The 26,418-nt window shown below is 40.5% G+C and overlaps 1 protein-coding gene across 1 annotated transcript in view; it reads right to left on the reverse strand.

The window, feature by feature from the left end:
* sema5ba (sema domain, seven thrombospondin repeats (type 1 and type 1-like), transmembrane domain (TM) and short cytoplasmic domain, (semaphorin) 5Ba) overlaps window positions 1-26,418 on the reverse strand; it is a 492,613-nt gene that overhangs the window by 104,167 nt on the left and 362,028 nt on the right. Inside the window, exon 10 of the mRNA XM_055149649.1 lies at window positions 919-1,054. Coding sequence (XP_055005624.1) covers window positions 919-1,054 — 136 coding nt within the window. The remainder of the gene's footprint in view (window positions 1-918; window positions 1,055-26,418) is intronic.

A 26,418-nucleotide genomic window follows, 5' to 3' on the forward strand; every position in this document is an offset into this window, starting at 1 on the left:
TAAAAAATGTTGGCTTACTTTGATAACCCAGATGCAGGGTCAAACAGTGTTGGGTCACAAGTTGGGATATGATAACACAAAGTTGGGTTGGGTTAAGATAAATGACCCAGCCTGTTGAGTTATGGGGAAGGGGGTGTGGAAGGCCATTATCCACCCCCTCTGCCTGCTCCATGAGAAACCATGAGATATTTAACATGTTTTATCTTTTTATTTTAGCACTTCATTTCTAACTTTCTAAAGCTGAACCTTTATGTTAAGTTTCATGTAAAAATGTCAGTAAGTCCTCCTTAGCCTGTAGTCTCTTCTCACATGGCTTAGCTATTGTTGTGATTACAAAAGAACTAAAGTCAACTTATAACCTAAGAATAAAACAGTGGTGTAACTGCTTAAGATGCCAATTTCCTTAAAATAGCTTAACTTAAAAGCCAAAATCAAAGTCTAATATTGAATGTTAGCTTTAGCCCGACCAGAGCTTGTTGGTTTTCTTTAGGCCTGATGTACTTAGGGTTCATTGCCAAATAAAGTGGCAAGGACAAAGCATAGACAGGGGACTTTTTCAAGAGATTCTATTCTTAAACAAATGACACTCATTAAAACAGTAATTTAATGACAGTCCCTAACAAGCGCTCAGAGTGCAGCTCCCTGCACCGGGGAATTATATAAATCTGGTTTGAAGTTTTAGGGTTCCCAAACTTTAGCTTCACCTTTGGCTTCTGCCCAAACCTCAATGCTGCTCTGTGATTGGTTGAGGCCACTGGTTAACTGGGTGATCACAACACTGGAGGCTTAATCCAGATGAATTCTCCAGAGTTTGTGGCCTCACTATTATTAAGAGAATTCATCTTGCTGCCAGGTTACCAGCTCAGGCCTCGTGCCCTGTTCAAAAAGACCGATATAAAAGTGATCCATTAAACTGACCTGGAAGTTGTGAATGGGGTTGGGGGTGGGCAGCCATGTTGAGCGCGGGTTTTCCTGGGACCTGAAGGGGCCGTTGAAGGCTTGTGTGATGGCACTGAGGTTGAACGCACACACCGCAGATGCCGCTATACTGTTGCTTCATGGAGACAGAAACACACAGAAAAAAAAAATCACATTATTGCAGGGTCACATGAAAAGGAACATTTGTGATAATAATACAGGCTAAACCATTAGTACAAACTTGGTTGAGGTTTTTTAAAGTATTGTTAAAAGTTCTGTTTTCTCCAAAATCCACTCTGTGTTTTTATTGTCGTTTTTTGCGTCTGCAGAGTCTTTACGGTCAGTGTTTAAGATGCTCTATAGCACTAACAATAACTACTTACCATTTATTTTATAGTCATAGATGCCACTAAGAATATTACTCAGAGTAATGCACGCATTCACACTTGTCCTGGTTTGATCTGAAGTCCTGATGTAGACTTAGTTTAGTTCTGTTCTAGTCCTGGTTTAGTCCGAGTCTAGTCCAGCTTAAGTCCTAATCAGCTGTGGAACAAGTACTCTATTTTGATATTTAAGTAAAAGTACAGTACCAAAGGGGAAAAAGCAGTAAAAAAAAAAGTAATACAAATACAAATGTAGTGATTTTGATACAGATTTGTGCTGAATTTTGTTCAACAGAAACAACAGAATTATTTTTTTCCTATCTGTTTTTATTTTTTTTATGTTTTTGTTTGCTTAAACTTTGATAAATAATAATATATATATTTTTTAAAACTCTTAAGTGGGTCTCACACAATAATAAAAATACTTTTACTTTTCAGTCCTGAAGTAAAAGTAAAGAGTAAAAAGTAAAAAGTACAGATATCTTTTTTTTTTAAGTACAGTGCTTTACTACTTTACTTTGTTACGTTCCACTACCGGTTCTAATTTAGTCCCAGTTTTGATGCAGTGTGAATTCAGCAGAGGCGGCGCTACCATTAGGCAAAAGTAAGCGGCTGCCCAGGGCCCCCCAAACCTGGAGGGGCCCCCAACCAATTGCCCTCATTGTCACTAATAGCCGAGGCCTCAGAGCAATTAGATTTTCTCTCAATATGACATTAAATGAGAGTGTTTTACTTTTAAACAATAATCATAAAAAAAAAAAAATAATAAACATATATAATGGATGTAAACAAAAATGCAATTGTACTAGGAAAAAAATAAAACTACTTTTAGTCGTAGTTTCTAGTAGACGACCAAACGAACAAGACAAGTTTTCAATCCACCATAATTCAAATAAATAGAAATGTGCATGTCTCAAGAACAATGGGGAAAAACAGACAACAAATATATTAAAAAACAAACCAAAAAAACAGTGCATTATAATGAGGACCCCAAACTCAAGTTCACCTAGGGCCCTCAAATTTCTAACTCCGCTCTGGAATTCAGCCTGAGTCAAATGTAATATCCAACAACAAAATCACGATGAAATACCGTATTTTCCTGCCTATTAGATGCACTCTTAAGCCTCCAACCCCATCAAAAAACGACCGCGCGTCCCACAATCCAGAGCGCCCTGTACACGAATCCACTCAGGTGTCCCAGCACGACTTCAGTAAACTACAAACAGTGCACGCAAACGCGCACGGAGCAGACAGCGACCACAGCCACACTCATCACTCCACACGGACGAGGAACGGAACGGAGGAACGAACCAAAAAAGCGAGTGCAATGTGCCACTTCTAGACACGACTGAACAACTGAGTCACTGCGAACACCCCTCCAGACAAGCACACACGTGAATCACCGTGAACGTGACAAAGTCCAACTGACCCATCACACTGTTGAAAGTCCGGGATTCAGTGACGACAGTGCGCCTTATAATCCAGAGCGCCTAATAGCCCGGAAAATACAGTAACTGAATAGAGTAAAAATGACTCTAACCAAGCCTATAACCAACAGCAGGACTTGAACCACACGCTGAGAACCACCGTCTCATACTAAACATACAGTACAGCCGTGCGTTGTCGCTGTGCAGGACCGTTTCGCCGACAACAATGGCGCTATCTCGTCTCTCCAGGTAAACGGTAATAAAGCCAGTGGACATCGGGGTGTGTATTTAGTAATGTGATGAGCGCTCACGTTCGGAGCCGCTCTAAACATCCAGCGCTCGCCGTCCCGGGGGCTAAGCTGCGCTATCTGCGTCGCACAGTGAATGGGGACAGCGCTAAGCCTCGGGTGTGGGAGGGAGCGCAACAGATTAGGCAGGTGTAGCGTCAGGAGCTAACCTCGTAGAGAGAGAGAGAGAGGAAGGAAGGTAGGAAGCGAGAGAGCGGGCAGGAAGTGAGAGGAAAATGAAGATGATGAGAAGCGGGAGAGAGAGGGAGGAGAGAATGATGGAAAAAAATTTGGGAGTAATAGAAAAAGATAAGGTGAGAAACGAGAAAGTAATGAGCGAGGGAGAAGAGAGAGAGATGCGAGAGATGGATAGAAAGAGTGAGAAAGAGAGAAACGAGAGAGATGAAGAGCAGGAGACATAGATGAGTGGGTTAGGGAGAGAGGGATAAGGGAAAGAGAAAGAGAAAGAGAGAGGACATAAAGAATGACGTAAAATTTGATGGGAAGAATAGACAGAAGAGAGGGAGAGAAGGATAAGAAAGAGAGAGACAGAATGACATATAGTATGGTTTGAGGAGGGAAAAAGTGAGGGATAGAGTTGGGGAGAGAGGGATAAGGAAGATAGAGAGAAAGAGAGTGAGGAGATAAAAAATGACAACATTTGATAGGAGAGAAAAAAATAGGAAAGGGTTAAGGAGAAGAGAGAGAGAAAGAGAGTTGGGAGATTAAGAATTACAACAAAATTGAAGGGGAGAAAAAACAGGAGAGTTCGGGGAGAGAGGGAAAAGGAGAAGAGAGAGAAAAAAAATGACAGTATAATTTGAGGAGGAAAAAAGTGAGGGATAAAGTTGGGGCAAGAAGGATGAGGAAGACAGAGAGAAAGAGAGAGAGGAGATAAATAATGACATAAAAGTTGAGGCAGGAATAGACAGAAGAGGGTCAGGGAGAGAGGGATATGGAAGAGAGAGAGAAAGAGAAAGTGAGAGAAAGGAGATAAAGAATGACATACATTTTGAAGGTGAGAAAAAATAGGAGAGAGTCAGGGGAGAGAGGGATAAGAGAAGAGAGAGAAAGCAAGAGGAGATAAACAATGACATAAAATTTGAGGGGCAGAATAGATAGAAGAGGGTTTAGAGAGAAAGAAGAGAGAGCGAAAAAGAGAAGAGATAAAGAATAACATAAAATTTGAAGGTGAGAAAAAATACGAGAGAGGGATAAGAAGAAGAGAGAGAAAGAGAGAGAGGAGATAAAGAATAACAAAATTTGAGGGTGAGAAAAAGCAGGAGAGGGTTAGGGAGAGAGGGATAAAAAAGAGAGAGAGAAAGAATGACAAACAGTATAATTTGAGGAGGAAAAAGGTGAGGGATAGAGTTGGGGAGAGAGGGATAAGGAGGATAGAGAGAAAGAGAGAGAGAGGAGATTAAAAAAATGACAACATTTGACAGGGAGAAAAAAATTAGAAAGGGTTAAGGAGAAGAGAGAGAGAAAGAGAGAGAAGAGAAAAAGAAAAAATATCAAATTTGAGGGTGAGAAAAAATGGGAGAGTCGGGAAGAGAGGGATAAGAAGAAGAGAGAGAACAAGAGTTGGGAAATAAATAATGACAAAATTTGAGGGTAAGAAAAAAATAAGAGAGAGTTTGGAGAGAGAGGGATAAAAAAAGAGAGAAATAATGACATACAGTATAATTTGAGGAGGAAAAAAGTGAGGGATAGAGCTGGGGTGAGAGTTATAAGGAAGATAGAGAGAAAGAGAGAGAGAGGAGATAAATAATGACATAAAATTTCATGTAGGAATAGATAGAAGAGGGTTAGGGAGAGAGGGATAAGGAGAAGAGAGAGAAAGAGAAAGGAGATAAAGAATTTAAGGGGAGAAAAGATAGAAAAGGGTTAGAGAAAGAAGAGAGAGAGAAAGAGAGAGGAGATAAAGAAAAACATAAAATTTGAGTGTGAGAAAAACTAAGAGAGATTTTGGGGAGAGAGGGATAAAAAAGAGAGATAAAGACAAACAGTATAATTTGAGGAGGAAAAAAGTGAGGGATAAAGTTGGGGCAAGAGTTATAAGGAAGATAGAGAGAAAGAGAGAGAGGAGATAAAGAATAACATAAAATTTGAGGGTGAGAAAAAATACGAGAGCGTTTGGGGAGAGAGGGATAAGGAGAAGAGAGAGAAAGAGACGAGAGAAAGAATTACAACAACATTTGAGGGGGACAAAAATAGGAGAGGGCCAGGGAGAGAGGGATAAGAAAGAGAGATAAAGAATGACATAGAGTGTAATTTGAGGAGGATAAACGTGGGGGAGAGTTAGGGAGAAAGGAAGAAGAGAGAGAAAGAGAGAGAAGAGATAAAGAATGACATAAAATTTGATGGTGAGAAAAAACAGGAGAGAGTTTGTGGAGAGAGGGATACGGAGGAGAGAGAGAAAGGAGATAAAGAATGACATACATTTTGAAGGTGAGAAAAATAGGAGGGGGTCAGGGATAGAGGGATAAGGAGAAGAGAGAGAAAGAGAGAGAGAGAGGGGTTGATGGAGAGGTGATTCTGGCTCAGAGGCTCTTTGGACATAATACGGTGCAAAGTAATGAGATTTTTAAGTGCCCAAACCCACGGCTCCTGATGCTGCTGTTTTCTTTCGAGGCTAAAAGACTGCAGTGAGATGGAGATAAAGGACGAGACCAGAGCAGATAAGAAGACGGGAAAAAAGAAAAGACACCACCAAAAACGTCCACAAGGGGCAGCAGGGGCGAGACCTCTTCAGTGTAGACTTGTTGAACACAAATCAGCAGCGCTACGTATTATTTGCATCGATTTCAAGTTGTCATTGATCATAAAGAAGAGGTCTACATCCTATGGAGTAAGAAAGCTTTCAGAAATATTCGTGTGTACAGGATAGAAATCTGTGCATATTTGTCTGTAGTTGAGCATAAAACAAATATTGGTAAATTCCATAGACCGTATATACTGTATGAGTGGACATAGGTAACGCTGTAGCCGCCCTGTGCCAAATAGGAAGTTCGTCAGGAGGCTCTTCCGGCTCCTTCTGACTCTGGCTCCCATTGACTTGTCGCCTCTGCTGCTGTGAGCCTCGTCATTTTGGTCTTAAAATGTTTGTATTAACCTATTCTACATGATCCTGATTTTTTTTTTTTTTCTTCGCGATTTTGTCCATCAAAAAAATCCTGTTCATAACATAGAGCCGGGCTCCAGTTTCGTTCCTGTAACTGTTAATATTGGTGACATCACACTCACTTAGTCCACTTCTTTTATACAGTCTATGGTTAATGAGTCCAGTCATATGTAAAATGTATTATGTGCATTTTCTCCATCAGAATACGAATTGATACTTGAACTCCTCCACTTGAGGCAAGTCGGCAGTGATGCGGTCGCTGTATCGGACCGTTGTGGTGAAGAGGGAGCTGAGCCAAAAGACAACGCTCTTGATTTACTGGTCAATCTACATTCCTACCTTCACCTATGGTCATGAGCTCTGGGTAATGACTGAAAGGACAAGATCATGGATACAAGCGGCTGAAATGAGTTTCCTCCGCAGGGTGGTAGGGCGCTCCCTTAGAGACAGGGTGGGGAGCTCAGTCACACGGGAGGAGCTTGGAGTAGAGCCGCTGCTCCTCCACGTTGCGAGGAGCCAGTTGAGGTGGCTCGGGCATCTGTTCCGGGAGAAGCCCTGGGGAAGACCCAGGACACGCTGGAGGGACTATGTCTCTGGGCTGGCCTGGGAACACCTCGGGATCCCCCCGGAGGAGCTGGAGGACGTGTGCGTGGAAAGGGAAGTCTTTGAGTCCCTGCTTAGACTGCTGCCTCCGCGACCCGGCCCCAGATAAAGCGGAAGAAAATGGATGGATGGAATACGAATTTAAAAGTTATGACATCAAGAATTACAATTACGAAATTAAAATTTACGATTACACTTTATTCAGTACAAATACAAATTCACAGACGCGACTCTGCTCTGTTTTTACTCTGTTACAGCTTATGTTGCGGCAGAGCGGTGACGTGTGTGCAGTCTTGATCTCCACTGATGTTTCTTCTGCTCAATAAATAATGTCTGTGAAGTGATGACATATTTTTGACAGTAAACTCGCGTCTGTGAATTTGTATTCGTACTGAAGAAAGTCTAATAATACATTTTCATTTCGTGACTGTAATTCTTGATGTCGTAACTTTTCAGTTTGTATTCTGATGGATAAAATACACACAACACAATTTATGTACAACTGGACTCATTCCAGAGTTTACTAATATTTATTTTAGGCTCAACTACAGACAAATATGCAGGGATTTCCCAAATATGCACACATTTCTATTATATGCACACAAATATTTCTGAAAGCTTTCTTACTCCATACAATCCTCTGTCAGTAAAAGCGTGTGGTTCTGAGCAGAGTTCAGACTTTGAAGAAAGAAATGAAAAACAAACAAGAAATTTCTTTGTTTTGGGTCTGTTCATGAAATTAAAAGTGAAAGACAAACTAGAATTCACTCAATATTGAACAATACAAGCCAAACAACTCATGAGCCTTATCAACCAGCTCTATCTAGCCAACTTCTAAACAGGCACATCTCAATTCTCTTTCCTCGCTTCCTTCTCCTTAATTCCTCTCCTTGATCCTTAATTTTCCAACTGTCAATCAAATGTGTCATATTACCGTATTTTTCAGACTATAAAGCACAGTTAAAAACCTTTAATTTTCTCAAAAATTTACAGTGCTTCTTATAATCCGGTGCGCCTTATGTATTAATTCTGGTTTTGCTTATTGACCTCGAACAGATTTTTTGTGTTTTTTTGTGCGCTCAAAAATCTGTCAAAATGTTTTAGTACGACTTTGGTAAACTACGAAGCCGCGCCGCTTGATGGGTTGGCAGAGCATTAAGGCTACGTTTCAGTTTCAGTTAGAGGCCACACAAACAATATCCTACGTGTGTCATTAGTCGGCATATGAAAAAAGTGTGATTTTAATTGTGTTGGGTTCGATTGGGTTCAGACACAAATATCTTAATGCCAATCGGGCTCTGGTCGGATTCAACGCGGGCCGGGCTCAGACAGAAAAATGTGTCCCGGTCCACACTCTAAGCCTGGGCTGAGTTATTGTGAATGAGTTGAAAAAAGGTTGACTTATCTGACTGTCTTATAATCCGGGGCGCCTTATGTTTAAAAATAGAAGATAGAATTCAACATTATTGACATTGCGCCTTATAATCTAGTGCGCCTTATAGTCCGAATAAAACGGTAAGCGTAGTCTCAAAGAAAACCACGGAGTGAAGGAGTAAAACTGAGGGAGGCTTCAGGAGGCAGACATCTGAGAAAAGAATCAAACTTTATCAGTCTCAGTGAGGAGGTTATATCCTCTCTCTTCACTGTGCCTCCTCTGTCGACAGGACTTCCTCCTCCTCCTCCTTTCATTTCCTGCAGAATCGAGGAGAGGAATCAAGGAGAAGGAAGCGAGGAAAGAAAGCATTAATGCTACTTTGTCACAGTAATCCAGCTCATCTGTTGTACTTCAATCTAAATCACTTCTTTGTGGTCAGATTGTGAGTCTAATGTAATCAGCAGAGCTTGAGAAAGAGCAGTGCCTCCAGTTAGCGTCACACCCCTGGGGAATGCTGACGACGTGCAGTTCTCCACTGTGTTTTTAAACTTCATATATGGAAGATAATTCGTTTCATCAGATTTTTTTATTTTAAATGCCAAAAATGAAAAAAAACAGGTTTGAATTATTTTTATTCTGAATTTTAGTTGCTGAGATTTTAAGTGTGCATTTTCAAAGTGTTTGAATTTGAATGAATATTTGAATATATTTGTGCTGAATATTTAAAAGGTGAATTTTTAACTTTAGAGTGTAAAATTCGAGAGAAAAGATTTGCAGTGTAAAAAAATCGCAGGAAGAAGGAATCCAAGCTGCCAAGGTCGAAGCAATTCATCCAAAGTGATCCGATCTAACTTAGGCAACGCTCAGACTGCAGGGCTTAACGCTCAATTCAGATTTTTTGCGAAATCCGATGTTTTTGCGAGGTCGTTCGTATTATCAATTAAATGCGACTTGTATGTGATGTGTGAGTGGGTGTGTGTCCCGCATGTGCACTGGAGGACACGATGACGTCAACCGCAGTGAGCGTGCTCTGTGTTTACGGAAGTTGTCCAAACATGGACGCAGCATTGAGCACCTGGAGATTTTAAAGTTCCTCTCGTACCGGAGCCAGAACATGAACAACTTACGTGTTTAAAGGAGGAGATTGAGAAGGACGAGGTTTTTGGCCGTGGTGTTTTGTGGGACAGCGGCAGCGATGTCGTAGCCAAGAGTGGTGAGTGGTGATGTGCTTCGCTTCAGTGACACGGAGTTCATTTACAATTTTCACCTTCTTCAGCACAGAATAGTGACGTTTGTGGCTTGTTGATAACGTGTAGGTGGATGAATGCACTTTGGCCGTTCACACTCAAGTCGCATGTCAAAAGATCGGATATGTATCAGTTTCAGGAGCACATATTCAAGTGGCCTGGGTCACATTTGAAAAAATCTGATCTGTGTCGTTCAGACTGTCATTAAAAGATCAGATACAGGTCACACAGGGGCCAAAAAATCGGATTTGGGTCACTTCAGGCTGCAGTCTTAGTAACCATCAGGAAATGGTGTAGTGAACCGATCTGACTGGTCAGAATCAACCTCATCAAAACTTCATCTCTTTTATTTCTTCAGTGTAAACCCCGGAAATAACCTCTGTCCTCCTCACTCACTTATCGATTCCTTCTGCCTTTGCTGTGAAACTTTTCCCTGCAAATTTTACACTCTGAATTTTAACTTTTGAATTTGAAGACTTGAAAATATCTGTGCTGAACATTTTAAAAGGTGATTTTTAAACATTTTTAATCTAAAATATATTGAAAAGGTATACGTAAAATTTCAGCAACTAAAATTCAGAATAAAAATAATTCAATTCTTTTTTTCAGATTAAAAAAAATTAAAAATCAAAGTGAAAAATTCAGCAATATATAAAAGTCAAAATCTCCATATTCATACACCTTCACTGGAGTAATCTGGATAATTTCAGCCCTGGAATTGCCGATCTCTACTGAGAAAAGTTAAAAGGTAACTGTAACTACCACTTCATGACATCACAAGGTGGAGTAGAAGATTTTGAGCTTTGGAGATGTAGACAGAGTAATAATAAAGGGTTACTCAAAATTTGTGAATGAAACAAAACACAATTCCAGGTATGTTTTGATGAGGTAAGAACATTGTGACACGACTTAAAGCTCACAAGAGTCAATTTTGTGTAATATAGAACCTTTAAAATGCAACTCAGAATTGTGATTTTGATTTGACTGCGATACGCTCTATTTGGGACGCTTTAATTAATTCATAAACTGCCTTCAGCCCACCAATACAAACATATTTTATTACTCTACAGGTCTACAGGGGGCAGTAAAGACACCCTGACCCAGAGCATGTCCAAGCGGAGACAACAGAAGAAAAACAAGCATTAACTGTGGGATTATGGTTCCTTATGTCGCTCTGGAGTCTGGCCTCACTGCAGTTTGAAATCCCATTTACATTTTTATGGTTCAGAATACACAGATATCAATATAAAGTGAGCGGGCACCGAGACAGGACCAGAACACACGGCCAAACTACAGCCATCTGGGCCCTAACAAATATTTTAATGTCTGGAAATGGAGTCTGCTTTCAAATGGTGTTTTGTTTTGAGCGCAGAAAGATTTATTTTGCGATTCTAAAAAGTTGAATTTCAAAATACTTGGACCATGAACCAAAGCAGGATGTAAACACGTTTTAAGGACAAATAAAGACTAAAAAGACCCCCCCAAAAAACACACACACAGCCTAAAGCCATCTGGACTCTAGTAAATGTTTTAATGTCTGTAAATGTATTATGAATTATGTATTTAGTTTTTCTGTTGTTTTGTTTTGAACAGGGAAAAATAAAATGTGTAATTCTGTACAGTTTCATTTCAAAATACTAGCACCAGTTATTATCATGATAACTTACAAAATGTGGATTTGTGGACCAGAATAAAAGCAGGTTTTAACGAGAACACATTCAGAACTAAACCAGGTCTACAACAGATCTAATGGGAATCACCAAGGACATAATGTAGAACCAGACCAGGTCTACATGAGGTCTAAACCAGGACCACTTAAAGACCTAATAAAAGCTCTGCCTGTTGTGCCAAACTAGATCCAAACTAGATGGAGAATCAAAACTCAATTTTCTTCCACTTATCTGGAAGAATAAAAACTGGGCTAGAATAAAACAGGACAAACCATTCATTAAACAATAATGAATCTGATAGGTCTGAACCAGGTCTAAGAAAACATCTATGAATGAGGAAGATCCACTGATCTGATCCAAACACTGTCATTCATTATATGCAGTTTGGGAGTAAGTGTATTGAACCAGGACTAAACGAAAACTAAACCAGGATTAAACCAGGACTAAACCAGACTGAACCAGGATTAAACCAGACTGAACCAGGACTAAACTGAGACTAAACTATGACTGAACCAGGACTAAACCGAGACTAAACTATGACTGAACCAGGACTAAACTGAGACTAAAACTATGACTGAACCAGGACTAAACTGAGACTAAACTATGACTGAACCAGGACTAAACCGAGACTAAACTATGACTGAACCAGGACTAAACTGAGACTAAACTAAAAATAAATCTGGACTAAACCAAGAATAAACTATGACTGAACCAGGACTAAACCAAGACTAAACCAGACTGAACCAGGACTAAGCAAGGGTCAAATCAGGACCAAACCAGAATTGTCATTCATTAAATGCAGTTTGGGAGTAAGTATACTGAAACAGAACTAAACCAGACTGAACCAGGACTAAACCAGGGCTAAGCAAGGGCTAAACCAGGACTGAACCAGAACTGAACCAGAACGGAACCAGGTCTTAACCAGGATTAAACAAGGTCTAACCCAGATCTATACCAGGACTGCACCAGGACTAAGCAAGAGCTAAACCATGACTGAACCAGGACTAAGCAAGGGGCAAATCAGGACCAAACCAGAACTGAACCAGGACTAAGCAAGGGCTAAGAAAAGTCTAAGCCTTATATGGACAAACTACAGTATATGTCTAGATCTAAACCAGGTCTAAACCATGACTAAACCAGGACTGCACCAGGACTGAACCAGGTCTTAACCAGGATTAAAGCAGGTCTAACCCAAATCTAACCAGAACTGCACCAGGACTAAGCAAGAGCTAAACCAGGACTAAACCAAGACTGAACCAGGACTAAGCAAGGGTTAAATTAGGACCAAACCACAACTGAACCAGGACTAAGCAACGACTAAACCAGGACTAAATAACCGAACCTTGCTATCCAACGATTATTGTATTTCACTCTTATTGATAAAATAATATCAATGTGTCAAACCAAAATATTAGAACTAGTGTCATAGTAGTTAACAATTTAAAATATGACATGTTTTGACCGGTGAAAAGCTCTCAAAATGTCGCCGAAACCCACGAAAACCGTCAACAAGGCAGAGACAGATAGCACAATTAGCATAGCCATATTGTGAGAAGATGCTGTATGCTAATGAATTCTTTTCCTATAGCACCATTAAACATCTGCATAGTAAACAGACGCTAAGATAATATGTAGTTAATGCTTATATTATTGTTTATATATGCTAACACACTCGCGCATTTGCATAGTTCAGATACAGGCTGAAATCATTAGCACGTGTTAGCATAAAACATCTGCTTAATAACAATTTGCGATCTTTCTGTGCTCTGTTATGTAAATAAACGGACATATAACTGGATTAGTACGGTGACCCACATTAACATACAGCCACTCGATTCTGTAATGGAGATGTGGACGCTTTGACTAGAAAAGACAATACCATATAGGACGAAATAATGAAAGATTAATGCTTTTATGAATAACTTATAGTGTGGAGATTTTGCATGTAATCATATATGTGCGGGAATTTATATCAGGTTTTATGCTCAGTGTTTTATGTTTTATTTATAGCGAGTATCTACGCTATCTGGGCTATAATTTCTTGGACCACGACTTGTACTTCTAATATTACTCTGAAGTAATGGTACTAATAAGCACAACAGATGACTACTCTGTCCTCGTACTTGTAGTAATTGGAGGTTTTCAGACTCTAGAATGTGATGAACCAGATGGGGCCAAGAGCCGTTTGGTCCACTTGATTATGTTGTACTTGAAATATCTAAAAGAGAAATGGACAAATCTCATCACTACTGTAATTTACTAAACCCAAGAACTGAGTGTATTACAAGAAAAACCTGTATTATAACCAGTGTTGGGGAGTAACAGATTACATGTACCAGGAGTTACATAATCAGAGTACAAATTATGAGTAACTGTATTCGGTTACAGTTACTGTTTTAATGAGTGGTCATTGGATTACAGTTACTTTGTTAAAATAAATGGATTACACAGCGGGATTTTCCTGTTTTCACATTTTGACCTATAGCCCCCCCCCTTTTTTTTTTGGTAATTCCACTCATTGCCAAACACTAAACCAGGACTAAATCAGGATTGAACCAGGACTGAACCCAGGTCTAAACCAGGACTAAAACCAGGTCTAAACCAGGACTAAACCAGGTCTAAACTAGGTGTAAAACCAGGTCTAAACCAGGTCTAAAGTAGGTCTAAAACCAGGTTTAACCAGGATTAAACTAGGTCTAAACCAAGTCTAAACCAGGTCTAAACTAGATCTAAACCAGGTCTAAACCAGGACAAAACCAGGTCTAAACTAGATCTAAACCAGGACTAAAACCAGGTCTAAACCAGAACAAACCAGGTCTAAACTAGGTCTAAAACCAGGTCTAAACCAGGACTAAACCAGGTCTAAACCAGGTCTAAACTAGATCTAAACCAGGACTAAAACCAGGTCTAAACCAGGACTAAACCAGGTCTAAACTGGGGCTAAAACAGGCTTTAACAGGAGGAAACCATGCTGACCGTGTCTCCTCCTCTTCTGTCAATAATATTTTTAATATGGTTAAGGAAAGTCTGGGCTTTTTATTTTCTTTTAGCAGACAAAATATCTTATGTGAAGATTTCCTAGTTTTTGCTTCTCTACAGCAAATCAAGTAATCCAAAGTATTCAGATTACGTTACTCACTTTAAGTAATTTAATGGATTACGTTACAAACTACATTTTGGTGTATGTAATCTGTAATCTGTAGGAGAATACATTTTAAGAGTAACCTTCCCAACACTGATTATAACATACCGTGTTTTTCAGACTATAAAGTGCACCGGACTATCAATAATGTTGAATTCTCACATCTATTTTCATATATAAGGAGCATTAAGTGAAACAAACGGACAACAGTTGAGGCTGATTCCTTAGCCCAGGCGTCCATGATCCATTGGCAGATAGTGCTGTAACTTGCCCAACGTTGCCTCCCTGTCTTGGTGAATGTGGATTATGAATGTGAATGTGGGTGGATAATTAAAGCTTTTTTTTTTTTATTTCCTACGAGGAAGACTCAAATATACACTGAGTAATAATGTGTTTAATGCAGCTTTGAGCACATTTATTTACATTTTACAGAAACAAAACTTAAAATCACATGGCTCATTTACATAAACTATAAGCACTGAAAAAATAGCTTGCTCCTTGACCGCTGTAGCAGTCAGCTTCTGTCGGACTAAAGGACATGACTCACTTTAGTCCGCAAGGCTCCTGACTAAGGTAGCTGTAATGCTCCAACAATCCATCAGGCGGAGTTTCTTCATAGCTTACCAAAGTCGTACTAAAATATTTGAACAGATTTTTGAGTGCTGTGTACCACATAAAATCGGTTTGAGGTCAGTAAACACAACCAGAATTAATACATGAGGCACACCCGACTATAAGGTGCACTGTCGATTTTTGAAAAAATTAAAGGATTTTAAGTGCACCTTATAGTCCAAAAAATATGGTATATTTATTTTACCTGCCCTCATTTGTATTATAATGTTGCCCTAGAATAGAGATTTACGTTATATTTTTTTTTCATGGCTGATTCAACCGATGGCCGATAAGCTCTGCCAATATTTGTAGGTCGATATGTAAAGCCGAGTTCGATTATTTTCACCAAATTCATCAGTCATCAGTTTACAACAACCTCGCCTACAGTCCATTTTTTACCATAAACCTTCACCTTAGCGAAAACTAGTCAGATTTTGGAGAGTCATCTATTTGCATTAAAGTAAATCAAAGTCAAATAAAGCTTTGTGTGTACTCTTTAGGCAGCAGGTTGGCCAAAATGAAGCAACGGCCTATACTGACATTTAACTCTTGACCTTCAAACTTCAAATGAACTGTCTGAAATCAATTGTACAGAGAGTGGACTGGTGTCAGAGTCCTGCACGGGTCCATTTTTGGAGAACCGCACCCGCCCGCACCCGTGATTTTATCAACATTAAATAGCACCCACCTGAACCTGTTAACATTCCATTCGTTACCTGCCCGTGCCTGTGATAAATCACACACAAACTAAAAGCATTCTAACTGAAGCATCCATCAGAATACAAATTGAAAAGTTACGACTTCAAGAATTACGATCACGAAATGAAATTAAACTTCACAGGTATTATTTATTGAGCAGAAGAAACACGCCACGGACTGAACCAGGACTGAACCAGGACTAACCCAGGACTGATTCCAGGACTGTACTAGGAGAACTAAACCAGAACTGAAACCAGAACTGAACCAGGACTCACTGTCGGGACAGGGCCGGAGGTGAGCCCGCGTAATCCGTCGAGGACCCGGAGCAGAGCCCCACGCCGGGGTTCTCTCTCTTAAATCCAAGATTAGTCCTAGTGTAATCCTGGTTTAGTCCTGACCCGCCCGTGAGCAATTACTACCCGCCCGCATACCCACCCGTAAAATTCCAGAACGTTAAAACCCGCCTGCTTCAGCAACTATTTTTTTGTGTGATTGTTGCTATACTTTTCCCTGTGCTGTAGATGAAATAAATAAATGAGAAGAAATAAAAAGAAATGCCAGAGATTTACAGCCCGTAGCCAATTTGCAAAAAAATTTTGGCCCGATATTTTGGCCATCCTATATATTACTCTATCCCCACAACAGAACGCAGAGACTAATTATCAGTGTTGGGAAGGTGACTTTTAAAATGTATTCCCCTACAGATTACAGATTACATACACCAAAATCTAGTCTGTAACGTAATCCATTAAATTACTTAAAGTGAGTAACGTAATCTGAATACTTTGGATTACTTGATTTGCTGTAGAGCAGCAAAAACTAGGAAATCTTCACATAAGATGTTTTGTTTGCTAAAAGACAATAAAAAGGCCGGTCTTTACTTGACCAAATTAAAAAATATTATTCATAGAAGAGGAGGAGGAGACATGGTCCGCGCAGCATGGTTTAGTCCTGTTAAATCCTGTTTTAGTCCTTGTTTTAGTCCTTGTTTTAGTCCTGGTTTAATACTGGTTTAGTCCTGGTTTAGTTCTGGTTTTAGACCTGGTTTAGACTTGGTTTAGTCCTGGTTTTAGACCTGGTTTAGTCCTAATTTAGTCCTGGTTTAATCCTGGTTTTAGACCTAGTTTAGACTTGGTTTAGTCCTGGTTTTAGACCTGGTTTAGTGCTGGTTTAGTCCTGGTTTAATGCTGGTCTAGACCTGGTTTAGTCCTGGTTTTAGACCTAGTTTAGACCTGGTTTACTCCTGGTTTAGTCCTGGTTTTAGACCTAGTTTAGACCTGGTTTACTCCTGGTTTAGTCCTGGTTTAGTCCTGGTTTTAGACCTAGTTTAGACCTGGTTTACTCCTGGTTTACTCCTGGTTTAGTCCTGGTTTTAGTCCTGGTTTAGTCCCGGTTTAGTCCTGGTTTTAGTCCTGGTTTAGACCTGGTTTTAGATCTGATTTAGTGTCCGGCGATGAGTGGAATTACGTAATATATATTATAGGATATAGGATATAGCCCAAAATGTAAAAACAGGAAAATACCGCCGTGTAATCCATTTATTTCAACAAAGTAACTGTAATCCAATGACCACTCATTCAAACAGTAACTGTAACCGAATACAGTTACTCATAATTTGTACTCTGATTATGTAACTCTGATACATGTAATCTGTTACTCCCCAACACTGCTAATTATACAAATTAATACTAAAACTATTGAAAGTAACTAGATACTCATTTAAGCAAGTATCAACACTTAAAAAGGACAGAAATGAATGGCTTTAGAATGATCTCGAGCTGTATCAGAACACACCACCACGATGGAACTTGCCTGGTTGCCTGAGATAAGACGACATGGTAATATAAAAGAAAGAACAACGACTTAATGTGGAAAATCGGAATCAGTATTGAGGATTAAGTCTATTTCTTAGCATCGAAATCGCGTGTGAAATTCCGTGACCACACCAATAGAATGCTGTGATATCCTCTGAAAAACATAACAGTTGTAGTACCAGCGACAAAAGAAAAAAGACGCAGTAAAACAAAGAAAGAGAAAGTCACATTTGCATCTTGTTGGTTCTGCCTCTGTAACTTTCTTTCATAGTTCCAGTCATTTTGCACATTGGGGACATCTGCCTTTGCTTCTTTGCTTTGTTGGCTGAGGCTTCTCAAACGCCGCTTTCCCTCGGAGATCTGGCTTCCAAGTCTGTGCATGAGAAAACTAATGTGTTCTGTCATTACGAGGAGAAGGGAAAAAAGGGTCGCCAGTGCCCGAAATCTGAATGAGCTTCGTCCAAACAGCAGAGGAGCAGAGCAGGTGGTGTATTCAAGAGGGAGAGGAGCAGAGGAGCTGAGGCGAAGAGGAGGGGGACAATACGTGTGACGCGAGGAGGGGCAGGCACGGGGCTGTGGTGAACCGGAGAAAAACAACAACTGACCACACACAGATTTAAAAATGGACTGTGTAACTTTTCTGGTAGATGTGAATGCTTTGACTATCTTTGAACCTATCTTTCTTGCGTGTTTTTATAGATCAAATGGGTCTTGAAAATGCCATACTGTGGAATATTCTAGGCATTTTCATTTGTGTACATAAGTCTATTACAAAATCCTATTCGATTTGCTTTTTACTAATATTTTTAAATTGAACAACTGTGACCATATGTTTCCCTCTCTCATCATTAATACTGTAACTCACTCAAACACATTCTTAGTATCTTGCCCAAGAGCACAACAGTATTAGTGATTAGTCTGCCAAACTTCACTGGGACACTGTGTACAATGGAAAAAAAACAATATCTCAGTAAGAAAATGAAATGAATTAGATTAAAAAATGTTTTACTTTATTTGAGTCGATTCAACTTGACAAGAAAAATGATCTTCCAATGGAATAAGTTTTTCTTAATTCAATCAACATTAGATTTTGTTTCTTATTTTCAGTCCAAAAAGTTGTTGTTGTTCTTTTTTTAAGTGTAGCAAGATGCATTTTCATATTTTATGTGCAAAAAGTTTTGTTCCATTGGCAGATCATTTTACTTGTCAAGTGAAATTTACTCAAATCATGATGAAACTTTCTTAATTCAAGTCATCTTAACTTAACTAGATTTTGTTATTGCAGTGTAAGTTTTCAAGTGGAGGGTTCACCACCTGCTTACTGCAAAAATATCCCACAGTATAGCATTAAACTTAACTGTCTCCATGGAGAAAAGCAATAAGAATGCATGTTTTTCTATTTATTTTTATTTTTTTCCAATTTAAAAAACAACTGCATTCAAGATAGATAGACACGCAGGTGACAGCCTTAGGTCAGGTTACGAGTCAGATCTGTGAAGAGGCGACCTGCCAACAGTTTTTAAAAAAAAGGCATTTTTAAGCAATAAAATCAACTGTAAGTAAACACATTAGTCCTGTACCATACTGTGGAACATTCAAGTTAAAACAATAACATCTCCATGGAGACAACCAGGTGGCCGACCCTTTTCTGGAAAAGTTACACAGTGCACATAAAGTTAGAGAACTCCTCATTTATTGGGCATTTGAAGCTGCAAGCAAGATAGAATAAGACAAGCAAGATAGAATAAGACAAGCAAGATAGAGGTCTGCGCGGGACAGAATTTTCAGTCTCACTTCCGCCCGCACACGCAAAGAATTGTGACAATTTTTTGCCAATATTTTGTCCTACTACTTCCTACAAATCCAGTAAATTGGGGACGTTTGCTTTCTAAAGGTACATCAAACACAGAGAAGCGGAAAGGAAATGTCTAAAATGTGTACAAAAGAGGCCACCAGTGCCTTCACTGTCTGAGAAAGTTGTCCTTTAACCGTGTAGAGAGAACCATGATGACACTGTTTTATAAAACATTTATAGAATCAGTTTTAACGATTTCATTGGTCTCATGGTTTGGGAGCATTTCTGCTAAAAACAAGAGCTCCCTGAATCAGTTGGTTAAATGGGCGTGTAAGGTGATTGTCCGTCCTCAGAGCCGCCTGGACTCTCTGTACTCGAGACACTTACAGAGGATGTCCCAGAGGATTTTAAAATATGTGCAACATCCACTAAACTCAGAGTTTCAGCTGCTTCCCTCTGGTTAGAGGCTTTTAGTCCCAAGATCTTGAACGAATCATTTTAAAAGGAGCCTTGTTCCGGCTGCTATCTAATTTAGCTAATTGTTTATAGAACAAACCATTCTGCACTGGAGCTCTGTAACACTTTATTTTGTAATTGTGTTTTTAATTATACATGTTTTGTGGATGAATGAAATGTGAAATGTGGAACCTGCCTCTCAAATCTGCAAAGCAAATTTATTTACGAGTACGAATAAAGCAACCTAACCTAACAAGACTAGAACACATCCACAAATTTAGGCTGCTTAAATTGATTTTATTAATGCCAAATAAACTATCCAGCACAAATAATGTATGATAGGAATATATTAAACATTTGTTTTTTTTACTTTACACTCATGTTTACTTTGTGCTCCCGCCCACGCCCACAATGAGTTTTCAAAATGTGTCCTGCGCCACATTGTTTTGTATCGGGTCAAAAATACCTTAAAAAACAGGATCTGACTGTGAGTGGGGTCACCTCTCCACAGATCTGACCTGTAACTAGCTCCGATTTGATGTCCTTGAAGATAGAAAAGTTTAATACCATACTGTGAAACATTCCAGACAAAGCAATAACATCTCCTCGGAGAAAAGCGTTTGACGGACCCTCCTCCAGAAAAATGACACAATGCACCTTTAAGTTAAGTCATTTGTTACTGTCCATTTGCTGCCATTATCCTTTTTATTCAAGTGGAGCTGAAGTCTGACTGAATAACACAATAAAGACTTTATATTAGGAGCCTCTGGGAGTCCATAAATGCACCAAAAACAATCAGGTACACAGCCAAGTCATTATAGATATCGAAATTAAGCTGAATGTCATTTTCAAGCAAGAACAAATCACTTTTATACTTGAATAACTCCAGTAATTCGCCGTAAACACGCGCGTTGCTTCAAATACGACGTTTTGTACGATTCTGTGCCGCTACTTACACACAATTTCTCACTAAATTAAATAAAGAATCCATCTCGGCGCAGTCTGTTTCCTTTAAAGCGCAGGTCGTTGCGGCGGCGTTGGGTTTCCAGATTCCAAACGTGGAGAGAGCGACCTCTGGAGACTATTTAAATTAGAGTGGTCATGTGTGAAATAACCACTCCAGAGCATGTTGTATACTTTTAAAACTGGCCCCGCGTCTGAACTGCAACATTATTCACTGAAGCATGCTGGGAAAACGACGGAGACAAGTTTGGTGATTTGGAGGTCGAAATGTGAAAGTTTTTAGGGTGGGTGATACTGAGAGAGAGAGAGAAACACAGAGAAAGAGAGTGGGGGGAGAGAGAAAGAGAGAGAAAGCAGAGGAGTGACTTAGATACAAAGAGAGAGAGAAAAAGAGAGAGCGAAAGAGAGAGGAGGGAGAAAGAAAGAGAAGAGAGAGAGAAAGTGAGACAGATAAAGAGGGTTGAGAGAAAGAGGGGGAGAGCAGAGATCTAGACACAAAGAGAGAAAGAAGAAGAGAAGAGAGAGAAAAGAGAAAGGGGAAGAGAGATATGGAGAGAGAAAGAGAGACAGAAAGAGAGGGTTGAGAGAAAGAGGGAGAAAGCAGAGAGGAGAGATCTAGGCACAAAAAGAGAGAGAGAGAGAGAGAAAGAGTGAGAAGAGCGAGAGAGAGAGGGAGAAGAAAGAGAGTGGGGGAGAGAAAAAGAGAGACAGAGCAGAGGAGAGACATAGACACAAAGAGAGAGAGAGAGAGCGAAAGAGAGAGGGGAAGAGAGAAATTAAGGAGAGAGAGAGAAAGAGAGAGTAAGAAAGCAAGAGAGACAGAAGGGGGGGAACAGAGAGGAGAGACCTAGACACAGAGAGACAGAGAGAAAGAAAGAAAGAAAGACAGAACGATAGAGATGAGATTAAACAGGAAGGCAGAGAGAGAAATAGAGGAGAGAGAGAGACAGAGAGGGTGAGAAAGCAACAGAGACAGAAGAGAGGGGTAGAAAGAAAGAAAGAAAGAAAGAAAGGAAGAGAGAGCAGAGAGGAGAGACCTAGACACACACAGGGAGAGAGGCGGAGAGAGAGAAAGAGAAAGACAGAGGGGGGAGAAGAGAGAGAGAAGGTGACAGGGGTAGAGAAAAGAAGAAGAAAGAAAGGAAGACAGAGACACAGAGAGAGAGAAAGAGAGAAGGGGGGGGGAAGAAAGAGAGAGAGCAAAAAAGAGACCTAGACAAAGAGAGAGAGAGCGCGAAAGAAAGAGAGAAAGAAAGGAGAAAGTAAAAAAAGAGTGAGAAAGCAATAGAGACAAAACGAGAGGGGAGAGAGAAAGAGAGAGAGCAGAGAGGAGAGACCTAGATATAAAGAGAGGCAGCAAAAGAGAAGAGAGAGAGAAAGACAGAGAGGGGGGAAGAGAAAGAGAGGGTGATGGGGGAGAGAAAGAGGCAGAGGCAGAAAGAGAGAGAGAAAGAGACAGAGAGAATAAGCCAAAATGATGAGAGTGAGAAATGAGATGAGATTAAAGAAATGAAGGCAGAGAGAGAGAGACATGAAGACAGCTCCTCATTGGCCCTCACAGATAACAGAGAGGAAAGGAGGCAGAGAGACAAGAAGGAGAAAGTTAGAGAGAGAAAGAAAGAAGGAGAAAGTGGGAGAGAGAAAAAAAGAGAATGTGAGAGAGACAGAGAGAGAGAGAGAGAGAGATTTGGACAACTCCTCTTTGGCCCTTATAGATTACAGAGAGGAAAGGAGGCAGAGAGAAAGAAGGGAGAAAATGAGAGAGAGAGAAAGAAGGAGAAAGTTAGAGAGAGACAGAGAGAGAGAGAGTGATTTGGCCAGTTCCTCATTGGGCCTCATAGATTACCGTCTCCTCTCTGTTTCTCTATACGAGCCCCAGTGGAGATGAGTCTGAAGTCTGAAGTGTCATTAATCCAGCGCTAAACCGGTCTGGAGCCGAGTCACTGATACAGACAAGTGCGAAAACTTTCAAACTGCATTTCAAACCCTCTTATATAACACGTCCATGAGAAAGTACAGGCCCGAGATGCAACTACACGAACTAAACAACGTAAAACGAAGAGATAAAAGTTGGAAAAAAGACGGCAGTGTGACAGAAGTGGTGCAGTGGGTTGAGAGATCGTCCTCAAACTGTTCAAATACCGCGTCTTCGCCCTTGAGCAGGACACAAATGCGGATTCAATATTTTCGTTTCTACATCTCCAAAGCTCAAAATGCCCCGTTCCACCTTGTGATGTCACGAAGTGGTTATTTTCACATTTATTTCAGTAAAGATCGGTAATTCCAGACCTGAAAAATATCCAAATGATTCTAATGAAGGTGTATGGAGTTTAAAAACACAGTGGTCATGTATTACCCCATGACATCACAAGGTGGAACAGAGTATTTTCTGTTGGATAGAAAAACTCAGCGTTTAAGTCAGTGCACCTCAGGGCAAAAGTGGCTACAATAATAAAGTTGTTAAGTGTGATGTCACTTCTGGGTTTGAGGCACAGGCAGTAACAAAAAACAAAACAAAAACAACATCAACGACAACAAATAAAAAAACTACCCAGGTAGAAATGAAAGAAGTGACATCATCATTGAACAACAAATATGGAGTGCAGTGGTCCCTCGTTTATTGCGGAGGTTACTAAAAATCTAAAATCTAAAAATAACCCACAATAGATGAAATCCGCAAATTAGTCAGCCTTATTTTTGATTATTATTATATCTGTTTTAAGGCTGTTAAACCCCTCACCACACACTTATACACTTTTCTCACACAGGACAGTTACAACCCTTTTTGCATCCTTCTTAAAACTTATTGCTGCTGTCATCCTTATGTTATTTTCCTCCTTCTTTATGAAATGAACCAAAGATTAATTTATTCCATAATGGCGCACTACAGCCGCGTAACTTCCTTCAGCATGTCCAGAAGTCCAACTTTTTATGCAATGGTTATATCTTCCTCTGTGTTTTGGGTACGACCGCAGGAGCCTGTGTCAGTGCAGAACGTTTCTTCGACATTGTGGGTTTTGTCGGGGAGAAAATTTGCAAACATGCAGCACTTCAGAATCACACTGCTAGAGATCCAACATATATGTAAATTTGTCAAGCTGAACACATTCTGTACTGTACAGGAGACACGGCACGGAGGAGATTGATTGACAGTGGTCTACAGCCCAGAACACGATGCATTCATATGCTGTAAAAAAAAATCTGCAAAACAGCAAGGCTGCGAAAGGTGAACCGTGTTCTAGTGAGGGTCGACTGTACATGGATAATGCAGTGTAATCTGATGCATTATCATTATTATTAAAAAAATTGCACTGCGTAACATTTCTAGTGGAGGATCTGTCACCTGACGTCTCCATGGAAACGTTATGATTTGTCTAGAATGTTCCACAGCAGAGGTGGGACCAAGTTGTTGTTTTGCAAGTTTCAAGTAAGTCTCAAGTCTTTGACCTCAAGTCCCAAGCCAAAGACAGGCAAGTCCAAATCCAGTCTCGAGTCCATAAATCCAAGTCAAGTCCAAGTCGTTTGCTTTAAGCTTCAAGTCATTTCAAGTCTTTAAACAAAAGTACCAAATAGAGCTTAGATTTTTGCAATTTATATGAATTTTAAACTAACTGTACTTAAAAAGTCATATTTATATATGAGTATAAAAGAGTAGTAGAAATGCAAACTTTTCCTTTTTAAATGTTTTTACAAAATCTTAAGAGTGAATCATTACAGTCAGAATAGAAAGAATTCAGATTTAAAAGTGCTTCTCAAGTCTTCTCAAGTCACAGGCCTCAAGTCTGAGTCAAGTCCCAAGTCTTTGTCCATTTTATCAAGTCAAGTCTCAAATCCTTAAAATAGTGACTCAAGTCTGACTCAAGTCTAAGTCACAACTTCCAAGTCCCCACCTCTGTTCCACAGTACAGCTTTAACCTGTCTATCATTAGGGACACAAGAGCGTTACAGCACTACGCTACATTACAGGTCAACTCTGTGGACAGTCGACCCTATTCACAGAAGGAATTATTGCATTTTTGAGCAACTGAAACATCTGTAAAAAAAAAAAGAAACGATGTATATGTTTTGAAGTCAAACAATGGAACATTCCAGACAAAACAATAACATCTCCATGGAGACAAGCAGGTACGGTGCTATTTTTCCACCACTCTTCCCGCCATGGATACCTGTCATACTATATACTATTATCCCTCCTCTTTTTACACTGTATGCAAGTGTTTTCTTTTTTTTTTCCAACCCCTTTCACTTTCTCTACAGTAAAAGCTTCTATTTTGGGCCGGCTTTCACAAACAGCGCCCGGGATAATGCGTCTCCAGTCTCTTTGCATGGAGGAGGAGGAGGAGAGGCTCAGATGGCATTAGCGGTCCTGCTGCTGCGGAGCTCCCCGGGTACACCTGCACGGAGGGGGGGAAAGAGCCCCGTCAGCAGCGCGGTCCGTCGGGGTACAAATTGGGGTGAGCTGTCCTTATAATCCGTATTTTTACACCGACGGAACACGACGGAGCGAGGCTGTGGGGAAGTCTGAGTCAGCAGCCGGGCCAGAGTACAGAGGAGAAACAAGGCTAGAGCTGGACATGTACCAGACAGGAGGGGATGTGGGGAAGATAATGAAGTATAAAAATAAAAATACAATACTTAGGTACATGTTTTAGGTGTTTGTATGTTACTTAAGTACATTTTACAGGGGGTACTTTTTACTTTTACTTCACTATATTGGGGAAAGTGTACTCAAGTAATTTCCCTTGTGGATCAAGTTTGTCTAAGTCTAAGTGTAAGTCTGTACTTTTTACTTTTTTATCTCTCTCTCTCTCTCTGTCTCTATGCCTCTCCCTGTTTCTCTCCCAACCGCTCTCTCTTGGTCTTGTATTCTCTCTTTTTCTCTCTCTCTCTCCCCTCTCTCTCTTCTCTCCCATCCTCTCTCTCCTCCTTTTAATCTCCCTCTCTTCTCTCCTTCTCTCCCATCCTCTCTCTCTCTCCTCCTTTTATTCTCCTTCTCCCAATCTCCCTCCCTCTTCTCTTCTTTCTCCTTCTTTTATTATCCCTCTCTTCACTTCTTCTTTCCCTCACCCTCCCTCCCTCCCTCTCTGTGTGTGCCTCTCCTCTCTCACCATCTCTCTCCCTCCCTCTCTCTTCTCTCCCATACTCACTCTTTTTTCCTTTTAGTCTCCCTCTCTTCTCTCCTTCTCTCCCTTGCCCTCCCTCTGCGTCTCTCCCTCCCTATCTCTACATCTCTCTCTCTTTTATCCTCCCTCCCTTCTCTTCTCTCCTTGTCTTCTTCCATCCTCTCTTTCTCCTCCTTTTATCCTCCCTCTCCTTCTCCCCCTCTCTTGCCCCCCCTTCTCTCTCTCTCCTTCTTTTATTCTCCCTCTATTCTCCTCCTCTCCCTCCCTCTGTCTCTCATTTCCTCTCTCTCTGTCTCTCCCCGTCTTTCTCCCAACCTCTCTCTACTTATTTCATTCTCCCTCTATTCTCTCCTTTTCTCCCTCTCTTTTGCTCTCCCTCCCTTCCCCCTCTCTCTTCTCTCCCATCCTCTCTCTCCTTTTAGTCTCCCTCTCTTCTCTCCTTCTCTCCCTCGCCCTCCCTGTCTCTGCGTCTCTCTCTCTCTCTCTGTCTCTTCTGGTCTCTCTCCATCCTCTCTCTTTTGCTCCCCCTCCCCCTCTCTTCTCTCCCATACTCTCTCTCTCCCTCTTTTATTCTCCCTCTCTTCTCTCCTTCTCCGCTTCTTCCTCCCTCCCTCTGTGTGTCTCTCTCTCTCTCTGTCTCTCCCCGTCTCTCTCCCAACCTCTCTTGCTCTCCCTCCCTCCCCCTCTCTTCTTTTATTCTCCCTCTCTTCTCTCTATCCCCCCCCCATCCTCTGTCTCCTTCTTTTATTCTCCCTTTCTCCATTGCCCCCCCTCCCTGTG

The sequence above is a fragment of the Boleophthalmus pectinirostris genome, unplaced genomic scaffold, assembly GCF_026225935.1.
Source record: "Boleophthalmus pectinirostris isolate CB_2022bp ecotype Guang Dong unplaced genomic scaffold, ASM2622593v1 HiC_scaffold_1, whole genome shotgun sequence".
In the NCBI taxonomy this organism is placed as follows: Eukaryota; Metazoa; Chordata; class Actinopteri; order Gobiiformes; family Gobiidae; genus Boleophthalmus; species Boleophthalmus pectinirostris.